This window comes from Grus americana, chromosome 1 (assembly GCF_028858705.1).
Source record: "Grus americana isolate bGruAme1 chromosome 1, bGruAme1.mat, whole genome shotgun sequence".
Classification (NCBI taxonomy): Eukaryota; Metazoa; Chordata; class Aves; order Gruiformes; family Gruidae; genus Grus; species Grus americana.
In genome coordinates this window covers 127986375-128011992 of record NC_072852.1, presented here as the reverse complement: position 1 = coordinate 128011992, position 25618 = coordinate 127986375, and the positions used below count along the sequence as shown (strand labels likewise).

Sequence of the window (25618 nt, the reverse complement as noted above, 5' to 3'; positions counted from 1 at the left end):
GAAAGGGAGATTCTTTGGTCAGTAAGAGATTATTTCTTCATAGAGTTCCATAAATATTAATTTTCATACCTCCTCTCTATTGCTTACACTGCCAGAAACCACATTACAAAATTGGGATGTAAATTACTAGAAAAGTAAAACCACAGAAAGGTTTTTCACTATTATCATTTGCATGTGTGTGAACACAGCAGTAGGTAGGCCTGGTATTTAGAGTTTCTTACGTGTCCAGGATCTAGCAAGATCTAACATTGCCTTTGTAATTACTTTGGTATTTCTGATGCTAAGACTGTAAATTTTTTTTTATTATCTCTCAGTATATTTCTATATTGACTTGTTACTTGCTTTATGTAGTCTATACATAGGAACCGATGGAAAATAAAAGGAATTTTCAAAGTTTAATTATTGTATTCAAAGTTGTTTATAAATTCATTCAATTTAAAGAAACATCATCAGCAGTAAAGCAAAGTGTTTTGGAGCTGTGATGCATTGGGTAGAGAAAAACATTGCTGTAGAGTACATGGTTCTGTTAAAACAGAATGCTTTATCGAGGGTATTAAAAGAGCAGAGAGGTATCTTGCTTTTTCTCCCAAATTTTCCTCAAGATTAAATGTAATTATTATTCTTATGTATTCTTTAATGTATAAGTTGTAAACATACTATGATTTACAAAGAACAAACACAGATTTGAGTATAACATTATATAAACATAACACGAGATTTACTTTATAGACCGAAGTTCTTTTTACATAGTATAGCTCCTGCAATTTCACATAGATAATGAAGTAAGGGTGGGGGAAAAGGTTCAAAGGAAATAATTTAATTGTATGAGCTCATCTTAAATTTCTGTTGTTATTTCCTAAAGAAAGACTACATCTATGCAATACTATGGCAATTCTGTTCAAAAATAATCTCATGATCGTTGACTTTTTTGCAATTCTTCATAGAGATTCTCTAATAAATGTCTTTTGATTTGCTTGATTTTGTATGAAATATTTACCTTGTTTGTTTTTATAAATACTTTAAAAAGGCAATAATGGTTTCTAACTATAATTCAAAGATAGACTTTAATGAGCATAATACATGTATTTCTGCAAGCAGAATGACTAAAGAGTTGCCAATGTTAGCACAGAAGCCATAAACTTAAGTGTTTTAATTCCAGTTGATGGCACGTTGACCCATGCATGACCAAGAATGCAGTTATCTTGTACAGTATCCACGAATCTCATTTAGTATTTATAATATATCTGTTCAGTGATATTGGCCAGATCCTTGTGTTGGGGGTTTTTTTCACCAGCACCTTAATAACAAAAGGCAGCGAACAACATATTCATACAAATTAGCTCATCTTCTCAGCTTTTTACTTCTTAAAGTGTGAGATCCTGTGCTTCAGCCCGGGAAAAGGTAGTGCACTAGCTATGGTCGAGTCTACCAGCTCCTACGTGACAGAGCAGCGCAGCGCAGCTCTGCACTCCCTTTCCTTCCTGATGGGATCCAACGCACTCGCACCTGATAGTGCGACATTACAGAAGGCTGCATGTGAGAGTGGTACGCAGCTGCTGCAGAGGAGCACGAATGGCACAGCGCTGATGCTCAGGTCTTGAAACTGGATAGATTTGAATCGGTACTCATAACTGCTAAGACATAACCATGGTAACCTATTTGTATTCATGAAGAGGGTAAAAACCAGAAGAAATGGGGAACAGCCTGCGGGTGAGGTTGTCAGGGAAGACTTGCAGCAGGACTCTCGTGCAAGGTCCAGGTACAATGCGGGGGATGTTCTCTAGGTCCGTGGGGAACGCAGAGGCCTTAGCAAGTGGAGCAGGTTCTCCAGGGTTCAGCTCTGGCTGCGAGCAAGATTCCTGGGGACGGACTTGGGGACAACACCCTGGGTGCAGTAGGCTGGGCTCAGTATGTGAATGCAAGGCAAAACAATTGCACTAGGTGGGAGCACAGCAGGCTTCAGAGGAGCTGTGCTGGGGAGCACACGGTTAGAGAGCACCCCAGCTGTGCTGGGGATAAGGAGAGGCTTCCTACATTCAGGACTGCACAGCACTGTGAAGGGGTGGGAGGGGTGAGCTACTCCCACTGTAGCTGCAGTGAGAACAAGTGGATCGTGTCTATACAGGTATTTAGCAGGCCTAATTTAAACCAAGCAGAGCAATCTCTGTCTTCTTCATACAACATAGAGGGGAAAAATCATAGAATTAAAAATATAAAAATTACTATTGTTCTTTTAAAGAAGTACCCTAGGTGACAGTATGCCACATTTGGCATATATTCAGAAAAACCTTATGTGTCACACTGTAAAGTCCTAGCATTTTTTTCCCCCTAGAAATACCATAATCTCCTTAAAATTCAAAAGTAATAAATACCTCTTGAATAGTGTTTAGTACTACCTACAATTATACAAATATAAACTAAGCATGAAAAAAACCTTCATGAATCCAGTTTGCTGCCTCAGAAGACTGCATTAAAAATGGCACTGATGATACTTTATCCCCCTCCATTGCAGAAACGCAGACCCTGTATATTTCTGAAAATAAATATTTTGTTTACTGTAATATTATTTCATTGGCAACATCAGGATGATGTTAGAAGATGCTGTACTAAAGCAAGATGTGCTTGAAGGAAAAGAAAGGGACATGACCTGTATGTACTGCATCATAAGTTGCACTCTTGCAGTCAAGAAATCATCACATAAAATATATTCACAACATTGCTAGCCACAGATGCAAGCTGCAATATGGTTGGGTTACTACATATTCTTGCATGATTTACAGTCTGATAGCTTGCTTTCCCTTTTTTGCTGTACGAGAAAGCAGCATTTAATCTTAGAAGGCAATTTCACTTAAAGTGAAGTGCAGTTTTCCAATAGAACAAAATTTAGTCATGCATACAATTCACATGAGGCCATATAGGAATTATGCTTGTGTTTCATGTCAAGTCTACAATTCTTACCTTCAGAAGACTTGTCTCAGAAATAAAAATTAAAACATACCAGAAAATACAGATGGGAGTACTACATATGTTGGCTTTGAATAAGCACTGTAAAGTTAAGGTATATGTATATACTTCATCCGAGTTCAACTGAGTATGTGATTCTAAAATTAATTTGCATGTCAAACAGGAACAGGTTCTTATGTAGTATATAAGCACTATCCATTTATTCTCAAACTTGAAATCAAACAAATACAGCTTCTCTCTCTCTCTCTCAGTAACATTTTTCAAGGGCAGGCATAGAATAGCAGTTAAACAATGATATTTCACATAGCATATAGTCTAGATAGTATCTATGTGCTACTAACAACAATGCAGTCCAAACATGCACTGTGATTTTGACATATTAGGGAAAGTATTTACCTGATGGAATAAAAAGAAAGTAGTAATATATGTGTGTGTGTATGTATATATAATTATGAAGACAGAGAAGTTTAGTCTCTGTATACACACCTTCGCAGTCAGCAGTTTCAAAGAGCAATCCCTGGTCACCAGGTCAAGATGCAGAGAACAGTTTGCACCCACCTAAAGTGAACTGGCTGCGTCCACACGCGAAGGATTTGGCCTGGGTCTTCTCTAAGCTCCACAGGAGACCTCTAGGTAGTTTTTTTGTAGTTTTTAGTCCTGAATACTCAAAGTAATAACTGAAGATATATAACAGTCCACCACAGAGGACTGCTTTTATAACATGACCTTAAGAGTATGTTTCATCTTATAGTGAAGGACATAAGGACATAAGGACATTCAAGCACCCAAGGGTGACAAGACTACACCTTCCACAGACTTCTAAAACTTGATCTACTATTTTTTCCACCTTAGACACAGCTAGTTGGTGAATTATGGAAAGGGAAACCCAAACTGAAGAACTAATACAGACTAATACAGAACATCATCAGAGTTGCGCATCAGCTGCGGGGAGATGAAAGAAGAGGCTGCAGCTGTACTATGGGGGATGGAATTGAAAGCGTCCTACATGACTACGGCTACAATCTGTGAAATCTTTCTTCCTCATTGTTTAAGAATAACTGTATTTCTTTATCTATAGTGATCACATTCTATATTTGCTACAATGTGCTTCCACTATAAAGACAAGCAATATGAAATTGTGAAAAATTTAAAATATATGATCACTGACTCACATTTCTTCTATATGCAATTTGGAAGAATCTGTGTGAGGACTGTCTCCTGATGGAACTGTCCTTCTCATGGCAATGGCATAAAGTGTCTGAAAAACGCTATGCTTATCAGGTATTACAACATTTTTCATATTTGCTGAAACATCATATGATAGCAGAATTACCACTTACTTCGGTCAGTAATTATTGTTCTGGCCTCTTGATTGCTTGTCTTGTTTTTGAGATTTTGTGCTGCAGTTATTAGTTCATCCAGTTGGGGACGTCTTTGCTCCAGATCCTGTAGTATTGCCTAGTTGCACACAAATACAAAAATAAAACAAAGAAAAAAGCATGTAGAGCGGTTGAGAAGACCATGTATAGGGACTTTTTTTTGTGCCAACTTGATTGCTGTTTCAAACAATACGAAGAATTTGGTCTAGACCTTCCAAATATTGGTGTTATTAACAGAAAAATATCAAGTATAACTTGTAATAATAATTTTAAAGACCCTATAAAACTAGATATTAAATGACAACCATTCTTCATTTTTCAACCCATAAAATTATGCAAGGCTAAGTTATTTTCCTCTATAAAGCTATAGAAGGATATTATTCTTCTATATTCTCTTAGATTTTACAGTGTATTTTAGAAAAGATATAGGGGTTTACATTCTTAGCAGATTAGGTAGGATTTTCATAGTAACTCATGAAATCTAATTAATAATGTTTATATCTTTATATTTTAAGACTGTTTAATTACTATCTATTGGTTTAAAGCCAGTGTAAGATGGTTAATATTGCTTTTTCTGTCCTGACGCCTTACCTAGCAAAAAGTAATTAGCACTCACAATAACTTATACGTTAGTCAAGCAGATACATAAAGCCCAGACAATGTGACTAGAAAGTAAGAAGTGGATCTAGAGTGTTTCACAGGGAAAAAGATGGGCTTCTGAATAATGAATCATGGTCTTTAGGAGGTAATAAAAACTAAAATACAATAGCTTTAGATATAATGAAAATGACAACTCAAGGAAAGTAAGGCATATAAGATTTATGCATATATTAATTTAACTTATTTTGAAGGGTTAGGGAAGAGCAAACAAGGAATCAGTTCAATGGTTTCCCAGATAAGAAGCATCCAAGCACGTATTTAGAAGACATTGACCAAATCTAGCAGTCTCAAGTCCCTATCACATAGCTTTCAGAAAAGATGCTCGTTAGATTTCCCAGTCTTAGGAGTTGGAAGTAGCAAGATTTATCACCAAATTATGAACAAATGACTTCTTTCTGCCCAGAATTTTTAGTCACCAGAACAGTATGCTGTCAGACTGCTAGTAGGTACAATATGTCAGCTGTCAAGCTGACAACAAAGGTCAGTGGAGGATAGTTAGTGTGCTCACCTGGCTGTTGACTATGTGTCTTGAGTATTTTATTATCTTAAAAGTCTCCCCCCCCCCGCCTAAATGCTTTTGTTCTATATAATCATACTTTATTTTAACAAGTTGTTATTCACTGACTGTATTTGATGGAAAAGACCTGCAGAGTCTGATCTTAAATTTGGCCCTCCAACCTGAGATTCAAGTTACATAATTGCACCAAGTTGAAGGTGACAGGTAAAGGCTGAATACCATTTTCTGTTCAATGAGATTAACAAAAGAGCATAAGAATATCACTTCCAGTAACTAATGCGTGTATCATCAAAAGCAAGCTAAAATTCCACAGTGTTTCATTTTTGTTCAGTCACAAATTCTTCAGAAAATAAAAGGTAATTTTCAAGATACACATCTAGCTACACCCTGTGAAATTCTTACCTTTAACTTCTGTATCAGAAGTTCCTTGAAAATCTATTATAACTGGCTTTCCAAACTCATATCAAAAGTTTGGATGGTATTTTTTCACTTGTATACTGATTGGATTGCATACAGAGACATGCAGTTAAAGCAGCAGCTTGCATAATTAAGCAAAGAACAAATTTCTCATTAGACATCTCTCCTTAGTGAAAGCACTCAAGAAAAAGAAATAAAATCTACTGATGCAGTTACTACCTCTAGATATCTATGTGCCTTCAAAACGCCATTTTCTAGAAAGACGAGTTAATGAGTGACATGAATTTTATAATAGAAAAAGCAGTCCCGTTGGAGCCTAACAACATCTGCATTATACATTTTGCCAAAATGGACTGTGCAGAAGGAACATTAAAACACATACAACATGCTCAGATAATTGTGTGGCCTCCAAAATTAATACTTCCCTTTCTCTCTTCCCATACCTAGAAACTGCTTAGAAGAAGAAAAGCAAATTAAGTGATTCTAAGGTCTTAAGCCAAGAGTGACTCTAAAATGTTGCCTAAAGTTTCCTAAATATAATTTTTATATTTGATATACTGAATAGGAGAATGATTTATCTGATCCTGCCTGAGTCTCCAACCAGACATTAAATGCTATGTTTGTACCAGAGAAGAAAGCTTCTGCTATATGATATCTAGTAAGAAACAAAGCAATAGGTGAGGACTGCTCAGTAAGGATTTGCTCAGCGAATGGAACTGATGTATGCCTAAGTGTTTACAGAGTGATTTACCCACAAGATCCATCTGTAATTCCTGAGTTGGACAGTGAGGAAAACTAGCAGTACCTCTTTAGAGTGAGCCTTGGTAGCTGTGCTGTTCCCTTAGGGACACAGCAATCTCATCGCTATATGGACCGTGAGGGCATCCTTCCCTCTGCAATTTAACGTGAATAAAATTACTTGCTGCCTGATGTAGTAACGTGTATTTTTGAAAGGTCAAGAAGGACATCTTGAAACCCTTACGCTGTGAACAGTTCTGAAGATTCTTGGATCTGTCAGGAGAAAATAATATCTAATTATAGAACAGATGGGTTTTTAATTAGTCTTAGAGAAGTAAGCACTCAGAATATGGAAAAAACAATGTTCCTTAAAGTACTAAATTTTTTCTTTGATGTCAGACACAAAGTTTCTGAGAACCTTACCCAAACTGTTTTATTCAGTAAAATTTTATCAATTAAAATTGTTACAATGTTTATTGGTACAATTTTACCAATTGGTACAGTCTTAAAAGCTTAGTAAATATACATTCCACAAGGAACCTACATTGCATCTACACATACAAGCCCTGATGGAAACTTGGATAAAAGTAGCTACTAAGCCACATCATTCCCGAGCTTTCCTCTGATCCTGTAGCATGAAAGTAAACAGCAACACTTGAGCTCCACTTAAATATTATCAAATTCAGAAAAATATGCTGTGACTGGACAAACTAATCATACAAATCGATTTTGTGGGTAACAAAAATACAAATAATTATGCTAGAAAGAGAAATGCTTTGATGAATACAAATCAAAAGACCACTAAATAGGATTCTGGGGGAAAAAAAATGAATAGCTTTAAAGTATTAGCTGAAATGATCTAAAATAAACAAACAAAACCAAAACCCAAGCCCCAAATCAGAAGCAATTCATATATGGAGATACTTTTAAAAAGTTTTACAAATTCAGCCAAATATTTAATGTTGTAAAACTGGATCCTCAACAGAAAACTAAGTGGAAACCATTAGATAGATGTTGTTACAACAGCTATGGGAAGAAAAACTCGTTAATAGTGGCACCCTGGTGGAGGCACAGCAGATGCAATAGACCAGATGCCTCTGATTTGGAATGTCAGCACACTGAAACAAATGTGCTATGTAAAAATGGGTAAGACAGAAATAAAAGTTATTATGAAAGGGTTTTCAAAATAAATTAAACAGAGATCTATCTAGTCCCCATCAGGTCACCAAAAGCACAGGTACAATGACTCAGGGAGTCTGCTACACTAAAAGGATTTTGTTGTTGTTGTTGTAATAAACACTTGTGTTCTTGTGCATATAATTTCCCTTTACTCTCATTTACCTAGTGCTCTGAAAAAGTACCATAATGTATTTTGCAAAACATTATAGACCACATTTTAATTAAGAAATTTGTGTTTAACAATAAATGTAATTCAACATAAGTAGGTCAACAATGAAGAAGGACCATTGCCATCCATGATTGTACAAATACATCTTTAAAGCCCCAAAGAGCGCTTTTTTTTTTCTTCCATATATCTATGAGTGCCAACATAATAATGCTTGGTGACAGCACAGTAATGGAAATATGAGATTCAGTCATCAAACCTGCCTACATTTTGTTAGAAAGTGATGCCATTCACTTTTAACAATCTTTCCACATTTGTGGACAGCAGCTGCTCAAAAGAAAAATCCAATTTTCAGGTTCCTAACTTTTATGATTTCTTTACACAAAATGGGGGTTGAGATATGGAACAAATTGTTTAAGTCAGCAACTGAAATAACTTGTATAAAAATTGCTAAAAAATAAACTGAAAAACTGAAACAGGTGAAGTGTGACAAATTCTTGGTGGAACTGCAAGGTTTGAGACTGAGAATTAAAATATTCTCTAGCTTTATAATGTACAGCATGCTACAGCCTGCATACTTGTCACTCTAGCCATACTTCTTGTAGTTTATATAAAAGATAGATATGATTCTTTAAAATCTATCCAATCTTTTTTCCTTTTTTCCTGACTTTATGGCTAGCATTATTAAACCGGAATATCTGAATTCCAGGACAGTACCGACTCTCAAACATTCAACTAATTACTTACTAGTGCTGATTATGGGTGTTTGCTCTTTAATATCAGAAACCACTTTTCTCACACTAAAGCCAGGATTTTTCATCTCCCATTGCTGAACTTCACACACATAAATGAGAGTTAAGGTTGCTGTTCTGCAGCATTAGATAGAATTGTGCCTCAGTATGCATGCTGCTTTAAAAAGGCTCAGGGTCTACTTCGTAACCATTCTACATTCTTAAGTTGAAAAACGTCTCTGAAAACAAAGGAGTTAAAATGCCATGAAAAATGAAAGATTATTGGGTAAAGTAGATCCTGTAATTCCTTTTTAGTGTTTAACTCCTCTGTAGTGGTAACGCCTACCATGTCTTCATGTGTATTTACATGCTACCAAATATATTTTGCTATCTATTTTATACTTTTTTTTTTTTTACTAGGTAAGAAAGCAAACAAAGAGTGATCCATAATATGATGTTTGATGAAAAAGGAGATTTTGAGCAGATCTTCCATATTAAGAGCAAACTGGAAGCACCATTTTGTCATAAACAAGCCAGGGCTGAAGACTAAAACTTCCCAACTGTTTGGGATGGTTCGTTTTGGCCCATCCCCAATCTTGTTTAATGAAATGAACCAGTGGACCACAAGAGCACAATTGAACAATTAATGTGGGAATGTAAGAGAGAAGGAAGATACTTTTTTTTTTCTTATGAACCTATTCACTCCTCCAAACTCACCGTGATATTCTTAGAAAAAGCATAATTCCATTAAACGGTTGTTGAGGAAATTATTCGCTCATCTTTTGAAAAACTTTAAACTCTACACCTTAAACAAAAAAATAAGCAATTACTTACTGAGCAAAATGAATAGCCATGACAACTTTTACTTAAAACTACTGAGTTTCTTAAGGCTGGTTGGTTCTCTAAATATAATGTGTTATATACACACCTAGAAAGAGAGAAAGCTTTGGAAAAAAGCTTGCTAACAATTTCAGAAAATGCAGATATGCAACACCTACAACTCATCTGCATAATAAAATTGGCTTTGTTAAGTTATTCCTCCCAAGCATAATTTGAATTTGTTTTCTTTTCACTAAGCAGGAAGGGAATATGAGAGAAAATGAACATTTGCATACTCTCTCTATTAAACATAAAATTACAAAATAATGAAAGTCATATAATGCAGTGGAGTTTTCTTTTTAAAACAACTTTTGTTTTGGCTATTAGCTGTTTCGTGTTTTCCCTCCAAAGCACATATAATTTTAGGAAAATAAGAAGATCTGGACCTACTATTGAGCAGTGTTGCTCGCTGATTGGTACCTGTCAGAGAAATCAAAACATTAATAGACTAGACACTATGATTTGATTTTGCCTGATTTATGCAGCTTAAGTTTTCATAAGCAGATATTTTTTTGTCCACTTAGGGCCCACTCAAAAACTGCCTGAGTAGCTCTCACCACTATCTTAGTGAATATATCAACTCCATCAGTGATGCTATGGGAAAGCCACCAGTAACAGCTTATCAGGTGTCTCACTAGATGCATGAAAAAGCATCACAGAACTTTCTGTATGCTTTTTGTGATAGCCACTCAACAAATTATGTTGGTGGCATTGTAAATGTCTCAGGACTATTCCTTTACAACTTATGAATTCCGGTTCATATTAGGAAATTACGACAGTGAAAAGTGCAACATGCTGTTGATGTACGCTAACCAAACCAAGCAGAATGGGGAGTACTTAATTTGAATCTCCATGCTGTGCCCAGCAATGCAAGGTGACGGTGAAGGCTGGAGCTGGGATAAGTCTCACCACCCCCCTCTTCCTCCCCTGCTCCCCATTTGTCTATAGATAAGGCCTTTGGGAACAGGTACTGCAAGATCTCCAAGGAAAGGCGACTGAACTGTAGAAGAGAAAAAAGTTTAAAAATCTGAGTTCACGAGGAAATCAACTATACTGCTTCAGAACTTCAGGAGGCAGATGCCTTTCTCCTAATCCACAAATGGGGTACTGCAAGGAAAAGTACATGCAGCATGGATCAGAGTCACAAGTAAGGTACAAGAACGAAACTTTCTGAGAGGCTAAAAGTCAGTCAAGGTCCACTGAGATGTTTTTTTGCCCTCCTCACAGACCACCAAATTGGGTACCGACACTAGGAAAAAGGTAGCATACACGTAGGTTACAACACAAAGGTAATATGATTTGAAGCAGGTCCAGCAAGGCAGGATGTGCCCTGGGCTTAGAAATAAAAAGGTGGAAGCAAACAAAAGTTCAGTCTGCAGCTGAAAAGATTTTCAGACTAGGAAAATCGGCTGCAGAGACATAAGGATGCAATGCATAAGCTCTCTCGTAGAGGGATCTCCAATCCTCTGCAGGGCAGAGGCAGCTAACTGGATGTGAAGTTAAATAAGACTGCATTTAGATACGTGATATGAACTAATAACGCTGTAGACATTTCATACTCATTTAAAACATTCATACCATCCATTACTTGTTGCCAAAAATAAAGAAGAAAAATTCTGTCACGAGGAGATCAATTTATACCAACCCAAGATGAAGGAAATGACCAAAGGTGCTCAATGAGACAAGAGAAACCTTACTTTGGTAAACCTGGATTTTCTGAACCGACTCCTTTTCAGGAGAAAAATAATATATAAAAGGGGGCAAAGATTTCCAAAATCTTTGCAAAGTTTGTCTGTGTGTTTAGTGGCAATCACAATGGCATGTTTTTACTGAGCTAACCTGTAACTCAGTACCTCCCTTTTATGCTGGTATCATAGAAAAGATGTGTTTAAGCTACAGAAAGGACGCAAGTTGCCCGCATGGTTCAAAGAACCTGCAACTTCAAAGGCATTTTAAGAATGCTATAATAAAAATAAGCATCTGAAAAATGAATTTAACTTGTTCTTAACAGCTACTGTGGCACCTTACACTACAATACACGGAGTGAGGAAGGACTGTAGGAAAAGTGGTTGAATTACCAACTTTTCCTGGATAACCAGTAAACAAAAAAAACAGTCTTCAGGAATGCTAAGTAGTTTGGGAAGCTTAGCTACTATGTATCCCCAGATATTTTTTTTTGGACAGACTGCATAAATTTTATACTAATGCATAGTAACATGTTCAAAATTGATGAACACTGGCAACTATCTCAGACACCATCTATGGGAAAACAGGCACCGAACAGAGGGACACTGCACAGGAAACATGCTGTCTATGCTATTCTGCACATATGGTGCATATCTAGGAAGAGGGTCAAACCATCAGCAGCTTGCTCATTCTAACTGAGATGTCTTGATGGACTGCCCTGGAGTCCATCTAGTGGACAGGATGGATGGAGAGAAGACGGAGAGGAGACAAGGAAAAGATTACAGCTTAACATGGTTTGTGAATGAATCATTCTCAGATAGAAGGAATTCACTCTATTATAGCCATTGTCAGGAAAAAAAAAAAAGGAATAAAGCTAAAGATGTATCTGTAACAACTGGAACAACATTTAATGATTTAGGTGTTTGGCTATAATGAGATCCATTCAACTAGAAGAACACAGTGATAAATCATGTGCAAGCACTCAAGACTGAAACAGGATTACAGCTCTAAGAGTAAATCTGAGTATACATGAACTGTGTATGAGATTACAGCCTTGTGACCCATACAATGTGGCTGTTCGATACTGCTTTTGTTTGCAATAAAGTATGAGCACCTAAACAATCAGGCAAAACTGTTCCAGGATATCTCATGTCCTTTCAGGCAGTCACACTAAATAACATAACGGATGGGAACCAGTGTTAGGAGCTACAGAGCTTCCTCAGTTTCTGTATTAGTCAGCAGAACCAAAGTTTCTCAGCACATAGTTACCATTTGTGGAATGTGAATTTGTAAAAGTTCCTATTTTATTTGTCCTATGTAACTAACTGTTTTCGCATTAAGGATTTTTCCATTGCACTTACAAATGCATATTACCACGAAAACCAAGGACAGCTGTTCTGTTTCTCAAAGCTGCAGCTTTAATTTTTTTCTTTACTGTTTTTTTCAGATGATGGTGGTAGTGAACTCCTTTTATCTGAGACTGATCCAGTGAAAATCTACTTCTCAATGCACTTCAAAAGCAAATTCTACATTTTTTACCTTGCCACATTTTTACATAGAAGATATGTTTACCTTCCATAAAACAGTATTGAGTAGACATAATATTATATAATGAATATAAGCAAAATAAGTAGGTATTTTTAGCTACTCTTTTTTTAAATTTAAGAAAATTAACATATTTTCATGGAGAAGGAAAACTAACAGCTTGACTAAAGATGCTCCCCAAATTATCCAATTTTATAGGAAAAAGATTAGCCTGAATCAATTTTATGCTCTGAAAAAAACCCACAGAATGACTTCCTCAGTTTCTGCTAGAGCCTCTGGAAATCTTTGATTACTTTTACTGGAAGTTTTCTCCAGTAATAGCAAGTGAATAACAATTAAGAAGAATAAAATGGATTGGCACAGCATCATTTGCCAGATAAGTTTTTCTTTAGTACCTTATGACACTAGATATTTTTCTCAAGAATAAGGTAAAAAGAAAGAGGATTTCATCTGTTTTGTTTGGGTTTGCTTTAAACAAAAGCTGTTATATCAATTGTTTCTTACAGTGAATTTAATGTGGTTTAGATCGTAGAGTGAGGGGGGGTGGTGTGTGTGTGTGTGAGGAGTTTCTTATTTACCACATCTGATAGATATGTTGGGATAACTCTGGAATAACTTTAGCCTAAATCTACTAACTTGGATCCTTATGTTTATTCATATAATTGTCAATCTGAAAGATGAGAACACTACAAAGTAACAAGCTTAGTTTTGGTACCTAAACCTTTCTGGCATATTCAGAAGGATTTTACTCCTAGAACTATACCTCTGCCTTTCATTTTTGTTGCTTTGTTTTGTTGTATTTTCTTGGTTTACTTCTAGTTTTTATTCCTTCATATTTCAGTAGCTATGTACTTAATTAAGACCAACAATAGCACAGAAGGGAAAGGTAGAAACCTGAAAAAATCTGATGGTGTTCATATTTCATTAACAGTGAAGGAAGGAAGTGTATACAAGTTCAGGAAAAAATATTTCATTTAAAAGACTGTGGAGATTATGAAGACAAAACAGTGGTGTACTGTAAAAATGGATTAGTAAAAGTTTGGCCTGGGCAAGACTTACCTTTATAACTGATTTCCAAGGGGAAATCTCAAATTCTCAATTGCCAGCAGGAGTTAGTAAATTATTAACACCATCTTGCCTCGGTAGCGTCACGGAGATACCAGTCTTTTGAAAATACCATATGTAACACTCAAAAAATATAATTTGCTCTTAATGAAGTAAGACCTACGGGGTAGGTTGAGAAACAGATGTAAGTGCTGCGCACTTGAGTATCACTCCATGTAGCTAAAGCAGGAGCTGTAGTTGAGTTAGGTCCCCCAGTTATTTTGCAGTGTGAAAAGCAGGTGCAGGGCTGAAGCCTCAGGAGGGAACTTGGCCACACGTAGGCTGTGTGGAAGGATGCCTAGCCACCGCGTGAGCGGCAGAAATACACAAATACTCCTTGTCTTGTTGCAGGTGATGCGTGTCCTGGTGACAAGGGCCAGGTCCTTGGTTTCTCTTTCCTACCCTGGGACTGCTCAACTCTTTTCTGAGCAATGGTGCCAGAGCAGGCATAGACTAACACTGACCAGAACAGCCTGGTGTAAGGGACATTTCTGAAAAGTGGAAGATAAGGCAGGCGCTGAAAGCAGGTGACTCACTGCCTGGATGGATGCCTTATCCACTGAAAATGTACAAAGGAAAAGAAAAAGGCAGCAGCTCTTCCTCCTGCATTTCCAGTGAATACCCTTTCAATATGCTGATGGAGAACACCTGGCAGATTAAAGCACATGTTCACGGGTGGCAGGTGGAGGAGGGCTTACGCTGAGGATGGGTACTGGATTTTAAATTTCTGCAGAGCAGGTTGGAAGAGCTGCTATTCACGGACAAAAGCCAAACCGAAGGAGCGCAGCAAACAGCCCTGCTGTAGAGCTAGGCACCAGCTGAGCTGGGCAGGGGTGTCAAGGCTGGGAGACAGGCACCTACGTTATGCGATTATGCCTCATTTTGGACTTTTTTGTCATTTTATGCTGCCACCCCTTGATCAGTACAGCTTTCTGCAGAGGGTAAATTTGCTGACGTTACGGGCCATGGAAGACAGTTTTCTGATAACACAGTAATTATTAATTATGGAAACAGTGTTAAAAACATATATTGGCTGGAAATGGAAGACAGTGATGTTCAAAGAGAAAAGATGTAAATTCTCGGTAGTGAGTCTATTTAAAAATCCGAGCAGATGACTAAAGAATGTAAGAGATTCTTAATTAATAGTATTGTGTAAATCAAGATAATATGATTTATTTTTTTTTTAAACAGACACAATTTTGAAAAGCAGGCAGAGGAACTCCTATGTAAAATCCCATTGATTATGGTTTCATAAATAGTATATGATCATATCCATTGTTTCTGACCTTGAAATCTATGAAACTATGAGAAATTAAAAATGCATTTTGAACTGAATTTCAACTCCTCTATAATGCCAGCCTACCTGAGATGAATTTTCAACACCTGTTTCCTCAAATCAGTATCAGTCCTACTTGGTTCCCCTTCCCTCACACAGATATCATGTAATTTAAATATATTTAATCAATTTCTGACTGAGAGCAGTGTTTAAGCATAAAGTTAAGCATAAAACTGGAGCTATTTCTTGTTCAGACAAGGGGAACTCTTACTATGAACAGTTAATGTATTTCATCTGTAACCATTGCTTGAGGCAGAAGGTGCAGACATTTATTAGTAGCTTGCAGAGGAGCCACAGAATTCTACTTCAGTGGAAGAGAAATTAGCATTTTTCTTTTTCAGAAAGTACAGTTTTATTATCTGAATGAAGGTTTCAGAAATATATCTGATATAAATAAAAAAGTAAGAATCACTGGTAAGTTGAATGACACTACTATAATAAAAGTAGAAACTAGTAATTTGCTTTATATGCGTATTTATGTATACACACATGGCTATATATAAGTATATATAGATATAGACACTGATTTTGCAGTAGTCTTTGCAATAACAAAGACGGAACCCAAGGAAAATAAATTTCAAAATTAATGGCCTTCCTCCAACTTCTGTTCTGTAACTGAAGACTGAGGCCTGAGGGGTAATGAGCTTGAGTACAGCAGTCTGGTCAAAACAGAGGAGGAGGATTTCTTGGGATACTATTACAACCCACTTATGAATATAATAAATGTTCCTGGCAAAATAAAAATAACCTTAGAATAAACTGCACCATTAAAAGACAAATTATCTTTGTAAAGCAGTTTTGAAATACTGACATTTTTCCACAGAGTTTTTCTGTCCATTGCAAAATATTGTTTTGTTGCTGTAATTCACTTACTTTAGAGAAACTTGGGTTTTAGCCACTGAACTTTTTCCCAGGATAAAAGAATGAAAATAGGTGTAAAACTGTCTCTTCCACTATATTTTTATTTACACTTAGTTCCTGTTATGTTTTGTCAAGCATGAATATTTTACAGGCAAAGTACTTCCACAGTTCCAGAAAGAAATAAGCTTGTCTCCAGGTTTTACCTAGACTGTTCTCATATACTTGTTCTCCCTTGTACTACAAAAGATGGGCCTTTAGCTATATAACAAACTATATTATACATTGCTTTGCATTAAAAATTCTGACCGTATTCAGAAATTCACTAGATGCAGTTCCATAAGAGTGTCAGTCATGGCTAAAAAATAACTCTGAAGATTGGATGAATGTATATCATCCATTTTTATAGTGCTGTTTTTCAACATGAAAGGTGTTTTTGGTTTTTTTTTTTTTTTTTTTAAATTCACAGACCCCACTTCCTAAACCCAAGGGCTTACGGCACTGGCTGCTAACAACTCACTAGTAAAAAACTTTCATCTTTATCGGTTATTCAGCTTTTCACTGACCGTTAATTTTTTTCCATGCCAATAAGGCATTTCTATATCTTACTCATATTGACACACAATTTGACATGAATTTGACATCGACACAATAGACATATATATAAAATTCTGGAGTAATCATTTTCAAGTTTAACATACCTGAAAATTTGGCCTTATCTGATCTGTGTTATTTTCACTTTTTACTCACTAAACTAGCAAGGTGCAAGAAAATGTCATACCATATAGAGGATAAGCTAAGGATTGATGCAGTCAGTTCTCCAGGGATGGCAAACCCAAATTAACCAGGAAGCTGTTAAAATGCATCTGGACCCTGTCTCCGGCTCTCCCCCTCCCTGTCTCCATAACAAAGTCATTTCAACTGAAAAGCCATATTGGGAGGTGGAAACAAGAGCTTCCAAATGTGTTACATTTTTTAAAATTAATGATTTGTGTCTCCCTATGGAAATGAGTGTATTGCTACGTTGTGACAAGCAGTTCTTCAAGAGCTAAATCCTGGAAGGACTCCAGACTGAGGTCACTGGCTTTTTGCAAATACCAGCCTGCAAAACTGGGAGGTATGTTACAGCCTATGCTGCTGAAAAATGTATCTAACTTGGCAATTTTTTCTTAATCAACTTTCTGACCTTATTCCTTCTCTTCTCTTGACAATTATCACGTACACATATGCAGATACACTTCTTTACAGTGGCTTTTTCCACCCAGACAAAAATGTAAGATATAGTTTTCCTGAGAGCTACATTTGAAGGCAAACATTTTCTTTTTTTTTTTTTTTATGTTTTTGTTTTGTCAGCTATTAATTATTAACAAAAGAAAACTGAGTTTAGGAAGCTACTATTTCTGTTGCTTGTACTTTATCCCTCCAGAGTACCCTTCTAAATACCTTCACTCTGAGCATTAGAAAATGCAAAGATGTAAATTGTAGCCATTTTCCAAGGGATTTGAAGAACTCTCTAGAAACATGGGCTGAGGATCGTAAAAACAGGAATAAACAACTGTGATAAGAAATAAAAGAGAAATATTACACATAAGACAGAACAGATGCCATTATCTTTTAGGCCTGACGAACCAGCTAAAAGCAACATCAGTTTATTTATCCATGACAGCATAATATATTCTGGTTAAAACCAAAACAAAACACTGAAGCACTGACAAGTTTAGGAGCTATACCTCAGCATGTCCTAATAGTCTGTATCAGCTGCTTTCTCGGAAAGGCTGGTACGGGCCACGGAGGCACCACTGGCTGCTCATTTCTAGTTGGTGCAGCAGTGGCGCTGAGGCCCCTATGCCAGCTTAGTCCCGCGACCCTCCTTTTGCTCGCAGTCTGTGCCGTATGCCAGGAAGTTCAGAAGACAAAAATACCACGGACACAGCTCTAACAAAAAGCAACAGGAGCAAGCTGGCAAAGGAAATGCAAAATGGCTGGGTTGCTTTACTGAAGACGGGTACATGGGGAATGGAGGACAACAGTTGTCGGTGTATAGGCATCTAGAGTTTGTCATTTTTATTTGAGTGATGCCGAGAGAGAACGCCAAAGAAGTGCAACACCAATAGCGGCTGTGTAGGACAGTATTACGACAGCGGTAATAGAGAAGATGTGTGATCAGAATTTTTACCTTTTTTTTTTTTAAAAAAACAAATTCCTGACAGAGGAATAACTGCTGTGATATCATTGTCATCATTTTTTTCTTACTCTGTATTCCAGGTGTAGATTATTGTGTAAATGAGGTTGTTTTAACTTCTTTGAGTATGACCCCTATATTTCTTCAAAACAAAACAAAAACCTCAAACCAAACATAGTTCTGAAAAACTGCAAAGATCTTAATCAGTTTGTAAAATTTTAGCTTCCTTTCAAACTTTAATTACTCACTGATGCAGATGTGCAGGCATTAAGAGATAACAAAGAATTATAACTGATTCACCATGTATGCCAAGGTAGCTCTCTTGAGGCTTGATGGTTTATTGCTTTCTAATGTCGCTGTAGATCAAAGGAAAATGTTTCAAACCATCTTCTACAGCATGAGAGACATTGCATATGGAAATCAGATCATATGAGTTACGCTCCTGGAGGACTGTTCCCTACCATAAAACAACTAAGTCACATAAGAGATACATTATAGGAGATTTCTATACAAGTGCACAATTGCACAGAATTTCTGGCTGAGGGCATGCTTATTGAATTACCTCCAAATTGAAGCTCTATCCACAGATTAACAATCACTCAAACCCTAAATAGCCACAAAGCATGATCATACTCATTACTCACACTGAACACACAAAAAACCAACCAACCAACCAAACAAAAAAAACCCCACCAGCAACTGCCACAACAGCACTGACCCAAGAGCTCATCACAAGGTGCCCAGACCCCAGCATACCACTGCAAGCTGGACATACGTTCCCTGGCAGAGGGCACAGCAGTTCCTGGCCAGCTGCACCTACCCAGCTTCCTTCCTACACAACTGCTTAGCTGCAGCTGCACCGTGTCCACCAGCTCACCTGTCTGAGACAGGCGAATGCTTCAGGCCGAGCACAAGCACAAGTGCATGAAGGCAAGCGCATGAAGGATGGGAAAACAGGAATGAGAGTGAACAGCAGGATAGGGATGGGAGAGGGAGGGGGTGGAGGTATGGGAAAAGCAGTGATATGCAAGAGAGGAGCTAACTGATATTTGAGCTGTGCACTCCAGAAAGGCAGTCAATCCTCAATTACCTATGGATGATTTAACCTCAATTCTGTATTAAGTACAACATGAGGCAGAGGCACTGCAGCTGATTCAGTAAAGAACTAGCTTAGGTCAGAGAGACTTAACTAATGCACACAAAGCACTATGTGAACACAGTTGTGTAATTTCTGGGGCCAGCTCAGCAGTACGGCGCCTTTCAGGAACAGCCTGAGTTAATGAGACCTGATGAGTCTCAACTGACTGAATGCAAACGACTTACCTGTTCCTGCATCTGCTCCCCAGCTTTATCTCATTTAAAACAGCTGCAGTGAGCCTATCTGTAATCAAGGCACCTCCACAATATTGCAGTACTACTAGCATCTGTGTATATGTATGCGCGCAAGACAGAAAGAGGTCAGAGTCAAGTCTTCATTGTTGCATATTCCATATAATTTTTTTTTTTTTTAAAGGCACAGCAATTGTGGATCAACTTCATGGAACAGCCTGAGGATACCTGTACTGATTGTTCATAACTTAATCTTGCGCATATTTCCTACTTTTCCTATTGGAAAAATATTTTCAAATATTTGTTCACTATTTTAACTTCTAAGTCACTGCTTAGCCAGGGTATTGCTTAGAACTTGCTCTCACCAATCCTTCTAGCTATCTGATGATTTTGTTGTTGTTCTTTGCTACATCTTCTACCAGAGAGGTATCTGAAATGTGTATATGTATACACACATATATATACAGGTAATACGAAACAGTGGATAATATTCAGTTAAGGAATACAACCCCTCACAGACAGCCTACATAGCTTTTTGTACTATTATCCACGGTCTTTGGTATCCCCCTATTGGCAACAAGAGTTCCAAACCTATTGCTCATTTCTCTTCTGCAATGTTATATAAGATGGAGATTATTTTTGCAGATACTCTAAAGTTTGTAATCTTATTTTGTCACATTTTTCCCAAATAGAATAAAACAGTCGCTGAAACTTTTGAAGTGATAGTCTGAAAAAAAGTTTGTTCTAGCACTAATCCTTATGCTAACAGCTTCAAGGCAGAAGGTCTCTGTGTGAAAGACAATAAACAAACAACGCCAATTTTGTTATTGGTATTACACCGCGCTTATCTAGCTCGCTATGAATTGTGATGTGACAACTCATGAATTTCAGCTATAATACTGGGGAACTTGCTCAGGCAATCTCATAGGCATTAGCAGTTATATTTGAGAACCTGAAATGGATGAATATAATTCGCTTTTAAAAGAGGGATAGAAAACTACCCAGGAAATTTTAGGTGAATTATTCTGAGCTCGGTTCTAGAAGATATGACTAAACAATCTGTGAGCAGGGTTAAAAATAATAAGTGCCAGCCAACCATTTATCAGGAGTAAATAATAACCTGAATTTCCTTTCATCTGGAGCTGTAAGATTTACCAATAATGGAAAACAGGTAGAAGTTGTGACTGATGACCTTAGCAAGGCTTCTGATACTGCCCATGTGATGCTACCACAAGCAAGCTAGGAAATTTTGATTTAAATGGAAATTAAACTGATGGAAAAACATAACTTGAAGGTACTATATGGGAAGGAAATATCAAGTGAAGCTACATACAGATTTGTACTATGACTAATATTAATTTTCATTAATTGCTTGGTTGATGGAATAGAGGGTAGATTTATTACATTCACAACCATGCAAAACTGAACCAGCGGCAAGCACTTGAGAAGAGGAACCCAATTGAAAGTGGTCTCAAAAAACCTGAGAATTCAATTCAATAAGTGCAAAGCACTAAAATAACTAGCTGAATAAACTGGATGAACATAGGAATGGGTTGCAAATGACTGGACAGATGGTCAGAAGTCTAGAAATAAGGATAGAAATTTTAAAAAGCGGGATTCATTTAGTCTAGAGAAGATTGAACTGAAGTTAAGTATCAGCCCTCAGTTACATGAGGTTATTACTGAGAGAGAGTAAACTGTTCTCAATTTCCATTGTGGTGACATAATTAGCTTAAATTGCAGCAGGGGATATTAAGGTTGGAGACAAACATCTTTTGAACTGCAAGGATTGCAAAGCAGTGGGGAAAAAAATTCTGCAAAGCTACAAAAATAAAATCTTGACTTAAAGAGCAGGTTAGACAGAAATTGGTCAGAAATTATTTAAGTATAGTTGGATCCTGCCTGAGGCAAAAATCTGGACTGCACAGACTTTCAAATCTCCTTCAAGTCCTGTTTATTATATCTATCATTCCTTTGTGAAAAAAATAACTCTATAAAAAGCAGCATGGAGAATAAGACAGAGCCCTATGCTAATGTATAGCATCATTTTTTACAGAACTTTAAGTGTCGGTTTGCATAAAAACATGATCATGTGCATTTCCTATAGCTAATACTTTTTCAACTTTTATTTTGATTACTTGAAAACAATGGAGAAAAACAAAAAAGGGAGAATGAGAAACAGTATCTGCAGACTGACTGACTATAATAAGAACAACACTTACTAAATGGTTTCTTCTTCTGAGTTAGCTTACTGCTATTGAAATTGGCCTCTCTGTCATTGTAGGTTCTCATAGTATGATATTTTTATGGAAAGACAGTGCCAAATGTAAGGGTAGCATTTCCTTTTCTCTATTTTTAATTCTGCTGAAAACTGCTAGTCTCAATTTCTCAGCTAGGCTATAAGGAGCCTGTTTTACGTTAAGTGACATATCAGGTTTCTCAGAAGTTTGGTGGCAGAATGATAGTTAGGTGTGCACTGTAACATATGGATGAAAAATATACAGGAAAGAAAGCCTATGTGGGTGTTGGGATAGTATTATGTATCAAAAAGTACTTAGAAAAAAAAATTGGATTGATTACCTAATCTCACTAACTAACCCAGAATTTATATTCCAGGTCTGAAGAGCAAGATGACTTTGTAATCAGGAGTAGCACAAACTGCCCATGAAGAGGGATATCAAAGAGGCTGTGAAGGCAGGAGATGTGACCGTAGTACAAGGCTTCGATCATACTGCTCTAGCATTACGATCCTCAAACTGGGCTCCCAGATCCTGGCAACTGCTGGTCTGTATGCCTGCCTTCCCTACATGGTAGAGGTTGGTAAAACCACTCTGAGGAATAAAATTAACAACATGTGTCATTTGCTTGGAAAGAGCTGCCGTAGCTTTTTGTTAAAGGGAGTCCTGGGCTTCTTTAAAGAAGTCAACAAGCATGCAGAGAAGGATGATTTGGTGCGGGTAAGATACATACATATATACAATATTTTTTAGAAAGTCCCTCAGAAAAGATTTTTAATAAACCTGGCAACATTACATAGAAAGAAAGGTTCTCTCCTGAATGTATATTTGGTTGAAAGACAGAAAAGAGTGAAGAGGAGTATGCTGCATTCTTGTAGTGGAAACTGGTTCAGAACAGCTAAAAAGAAATTATTTCTTTTCATAGCAGGTAATAAGCATCTAGAGCTTGCGGCCACAGGAGGTTTGAGGGCCAATAGAATCAACATTTTCTGAGAGGGATTAGACAACTCGATGGACAATAGGCTGAAAAATAGATGCTACGAGGAATAGGCAGTGATGTGTCTCCTGACATCCCCAGTCCAACAGCTATGGATGCCAGGGGTGGGGGCAGTATGAGGGGAAGAGTCTGCAGAAAGCAGCCAGGCGGGTACATTCTCCCTGCCCAACCTGCCCTAATGTCACCGCTACAGACACATTGCTGGGCTAGACAGAACACTGCTTTGACCCAGTAAAGCTTTTCTTATGTTCTCAAGTGTGGTGAGACCCAATTTTAGTCCCGTTTATAAACCTAGTTATTCCTTCATTTATTGTAGGTCTATAAAATAGCAATTCTGCGACCTAAACCACTGAGAGATCTCTGGCAAATACAGAGTTATGTGAGACCAAAAATATTTGTTAAGAGTAATGTTGTCCTCATCCAAATTCATGCCAAATCCTATGAAAGACGTTTCATTCTTTTTCTAAATTATAGGGAAGTCTGTAGTGTTATAAATAGATCCTCTTTCAGTAGTAAACAGGAAAAGGGTTTGATTTGTTACTATGTTGGCATAATATATTATTAATGTTACTAATACATAATATCTTTTCTAGCTACTGCTAGGAAGAGTCTCCAAACACTTGACTTTTATCTAAATCAAGGAATAAAAAAAAAAATTAGTAAACATGATACATATTAAAATGCATTCCATGCCTGCATCATATTCCAATTATTTAGTCATTACAATTTTCCAGTGGAAAGAGAAAAAATCTGAAAAAGTTGACAAGGTTGAGGCAACACAAACAGTTCATCTGAGAATCCAACTGCATCTCCCTCTAGGGAGTAAAAGGCCATAACTTTTCTGTGCCTGAACAGATTGCTCCCAAGTGGAGCAAGGGGGAAACAGAGACCACGTCCTAACTCCTTGAATCACGTTGCAGCTGCAGCCCTTCTCAGGCAGCGCGATACAAACCTGCTCCTCACTCAGGCAGTATGGCTTGGAAGATAACAACACAGATCAAAACGACTGAATCTAATGATAAAGCGCAAGACAAACTTCAAGAACTACAGATTCCGTAAAGCATGTTTCAAACTAGTAATAAGCTTGTAACAATTAAGGAAAGGCTGAAAAACATGTAAGTCTTTTCACCTGGCTCTTACACAGGCTGCTTTAAAATCAGCCTTCTCATATTTATTGTCCCTAAATATTCAGTACTGCATCCTTAGTGACGTTTCTTAGAAGCAAAATATGACTTTCTTCCTGACCCACTCAAATACAGAGCTCTGTACTGGGAAAGACGTGCACATCCTCTTATTAACTGACTTGTTATTCCTGTTCATCACTCCTGAACTGTGCAAAAAAGCCATTATCACCAAATTACAGTCTACAAAATGCATGGAATAAAAACTAAGATGATTTGGATGGAGACAAAACAACACATTAAATCCACAATGTATGCTGAGAGCTTTATTAAACAAAGTTGTAAGGAAAGTCACATATCTTCCTCTCTTGGCTGTCACTTTATCTATTTCCCATGCTCCATTACCTCTGCACAAGCCCAGGAGGTGTTTGCACGTAATAGCATTTCATTCTTGATTGAATTTACACCGAGTGTTCCCCTCATATTATGCATACATATGATTTTGCATTTTGTCGCCACTTAAAAAATCTTGTGAATCCCATGCAATACTTTTGGAAGCATACCTTATATATATATACCTTAAAAGGATATTTTTAATTCCCACAGATGCAAAGACACAAGACTTAAGTTCAAGAAATCTTTCTGCAGTTCTTATTCCTGACAGGGACATAATTATAATGCATTGTGCATGTTGTCATTTTGAAACTGTGCTCCAAAGTAGCCGTTGCAGGAAGATTAATGCCAAAAGAGATAACAGTCTGCTCTTTGACAGCCAAATGGTTAAATGGTTTGGAAATCTGAGATAACATGTCTAACATTTCAGTAGCAAGAAACATGCAATCACTTTTGTTACAATCTGCCCCAATTTTGTCTCTCAGAATAAGAATTACAAATGATTTTGTCATTGCTCAGTGAGATATGCCAAGAATTTGTATTGCAGCTGAAATATGATCAAAACAAGTAAAGCGTGTTCGGTTTTGGTTTTTTTTTTTTCAATAGAATCAACAGTATCTAAATAATTTGTAAAGAGATAGGAAGACAGGATCCCTGCCCTGCCCAGTTTACAGGCTTCTTCCCTAAGAAATCATGTAACAAATCTCCATAGTATATGGGTAACCAAAACTTATGGGTATTAAAGGGTAAATGAGAATACTGCAGAAAATTAAATCAAATTAAATGTATGATTTGTTAGTTATAATCCTACTTTTTCAGAGAAAGTGGGTATGTAAACCAGCAACATTTCAAGTATGTTCTGAATTAATATTTTTTTTTCCCCTTTTTGTACATATTATGGTCAGTGACATACGATTTGTAAAAGTAGACCAAAAATATCTGGGAAGACCTTTTTCTTTTTTCCCTTGTCCTGTAAAATTGTGTACACACACAGTCTTGATATATACCTTATTTATTTCTCATTTGCTCTTGCTTCTTCCATTCCCCTATTAAAATAATAAAACTAACATTTCTACGTTTTTACAAGCAATTCCAAAGCACTGAGTTTTCTCTGAATTGTAAAATGGAATTCAGTTAATATGTTTCAAAATGCTACTCCCTTCTTTTGCATAACTGCAAGGATAGGACTGCAAATTTAAC

At 37.0% G+C, this 25618-nt stretch overlaps 1 protein-coding gene across 8 annotated transcripts in view; it reads right to left on the bottom strand.

Moving 5' to 3' along the window:
- Positions 1 to 25618, bottom strand: part of DMD (dystrophin) — a 1313294-nt gene that overhangs the window by 308887 nt on the left and 978789 nt on the right. For 7 of the 8 annotated variants that reach the window (XM_054840966.1, XM_054843533.1, XM_054803063.1 and 4 more), the window contains one exon: positions 4305 to 4422. In XM_054840966.1, the coding sequence (XP_054696941.1) occupies positions 4305 to 4422 (118 nt within the window). Of the gene's footprint in view, positions 1 to 4304; positions 4423 to 25618 lie in introns of those variants that run through there. The other variant, XM_054846153.1, reaches the window with a different exon arrangement.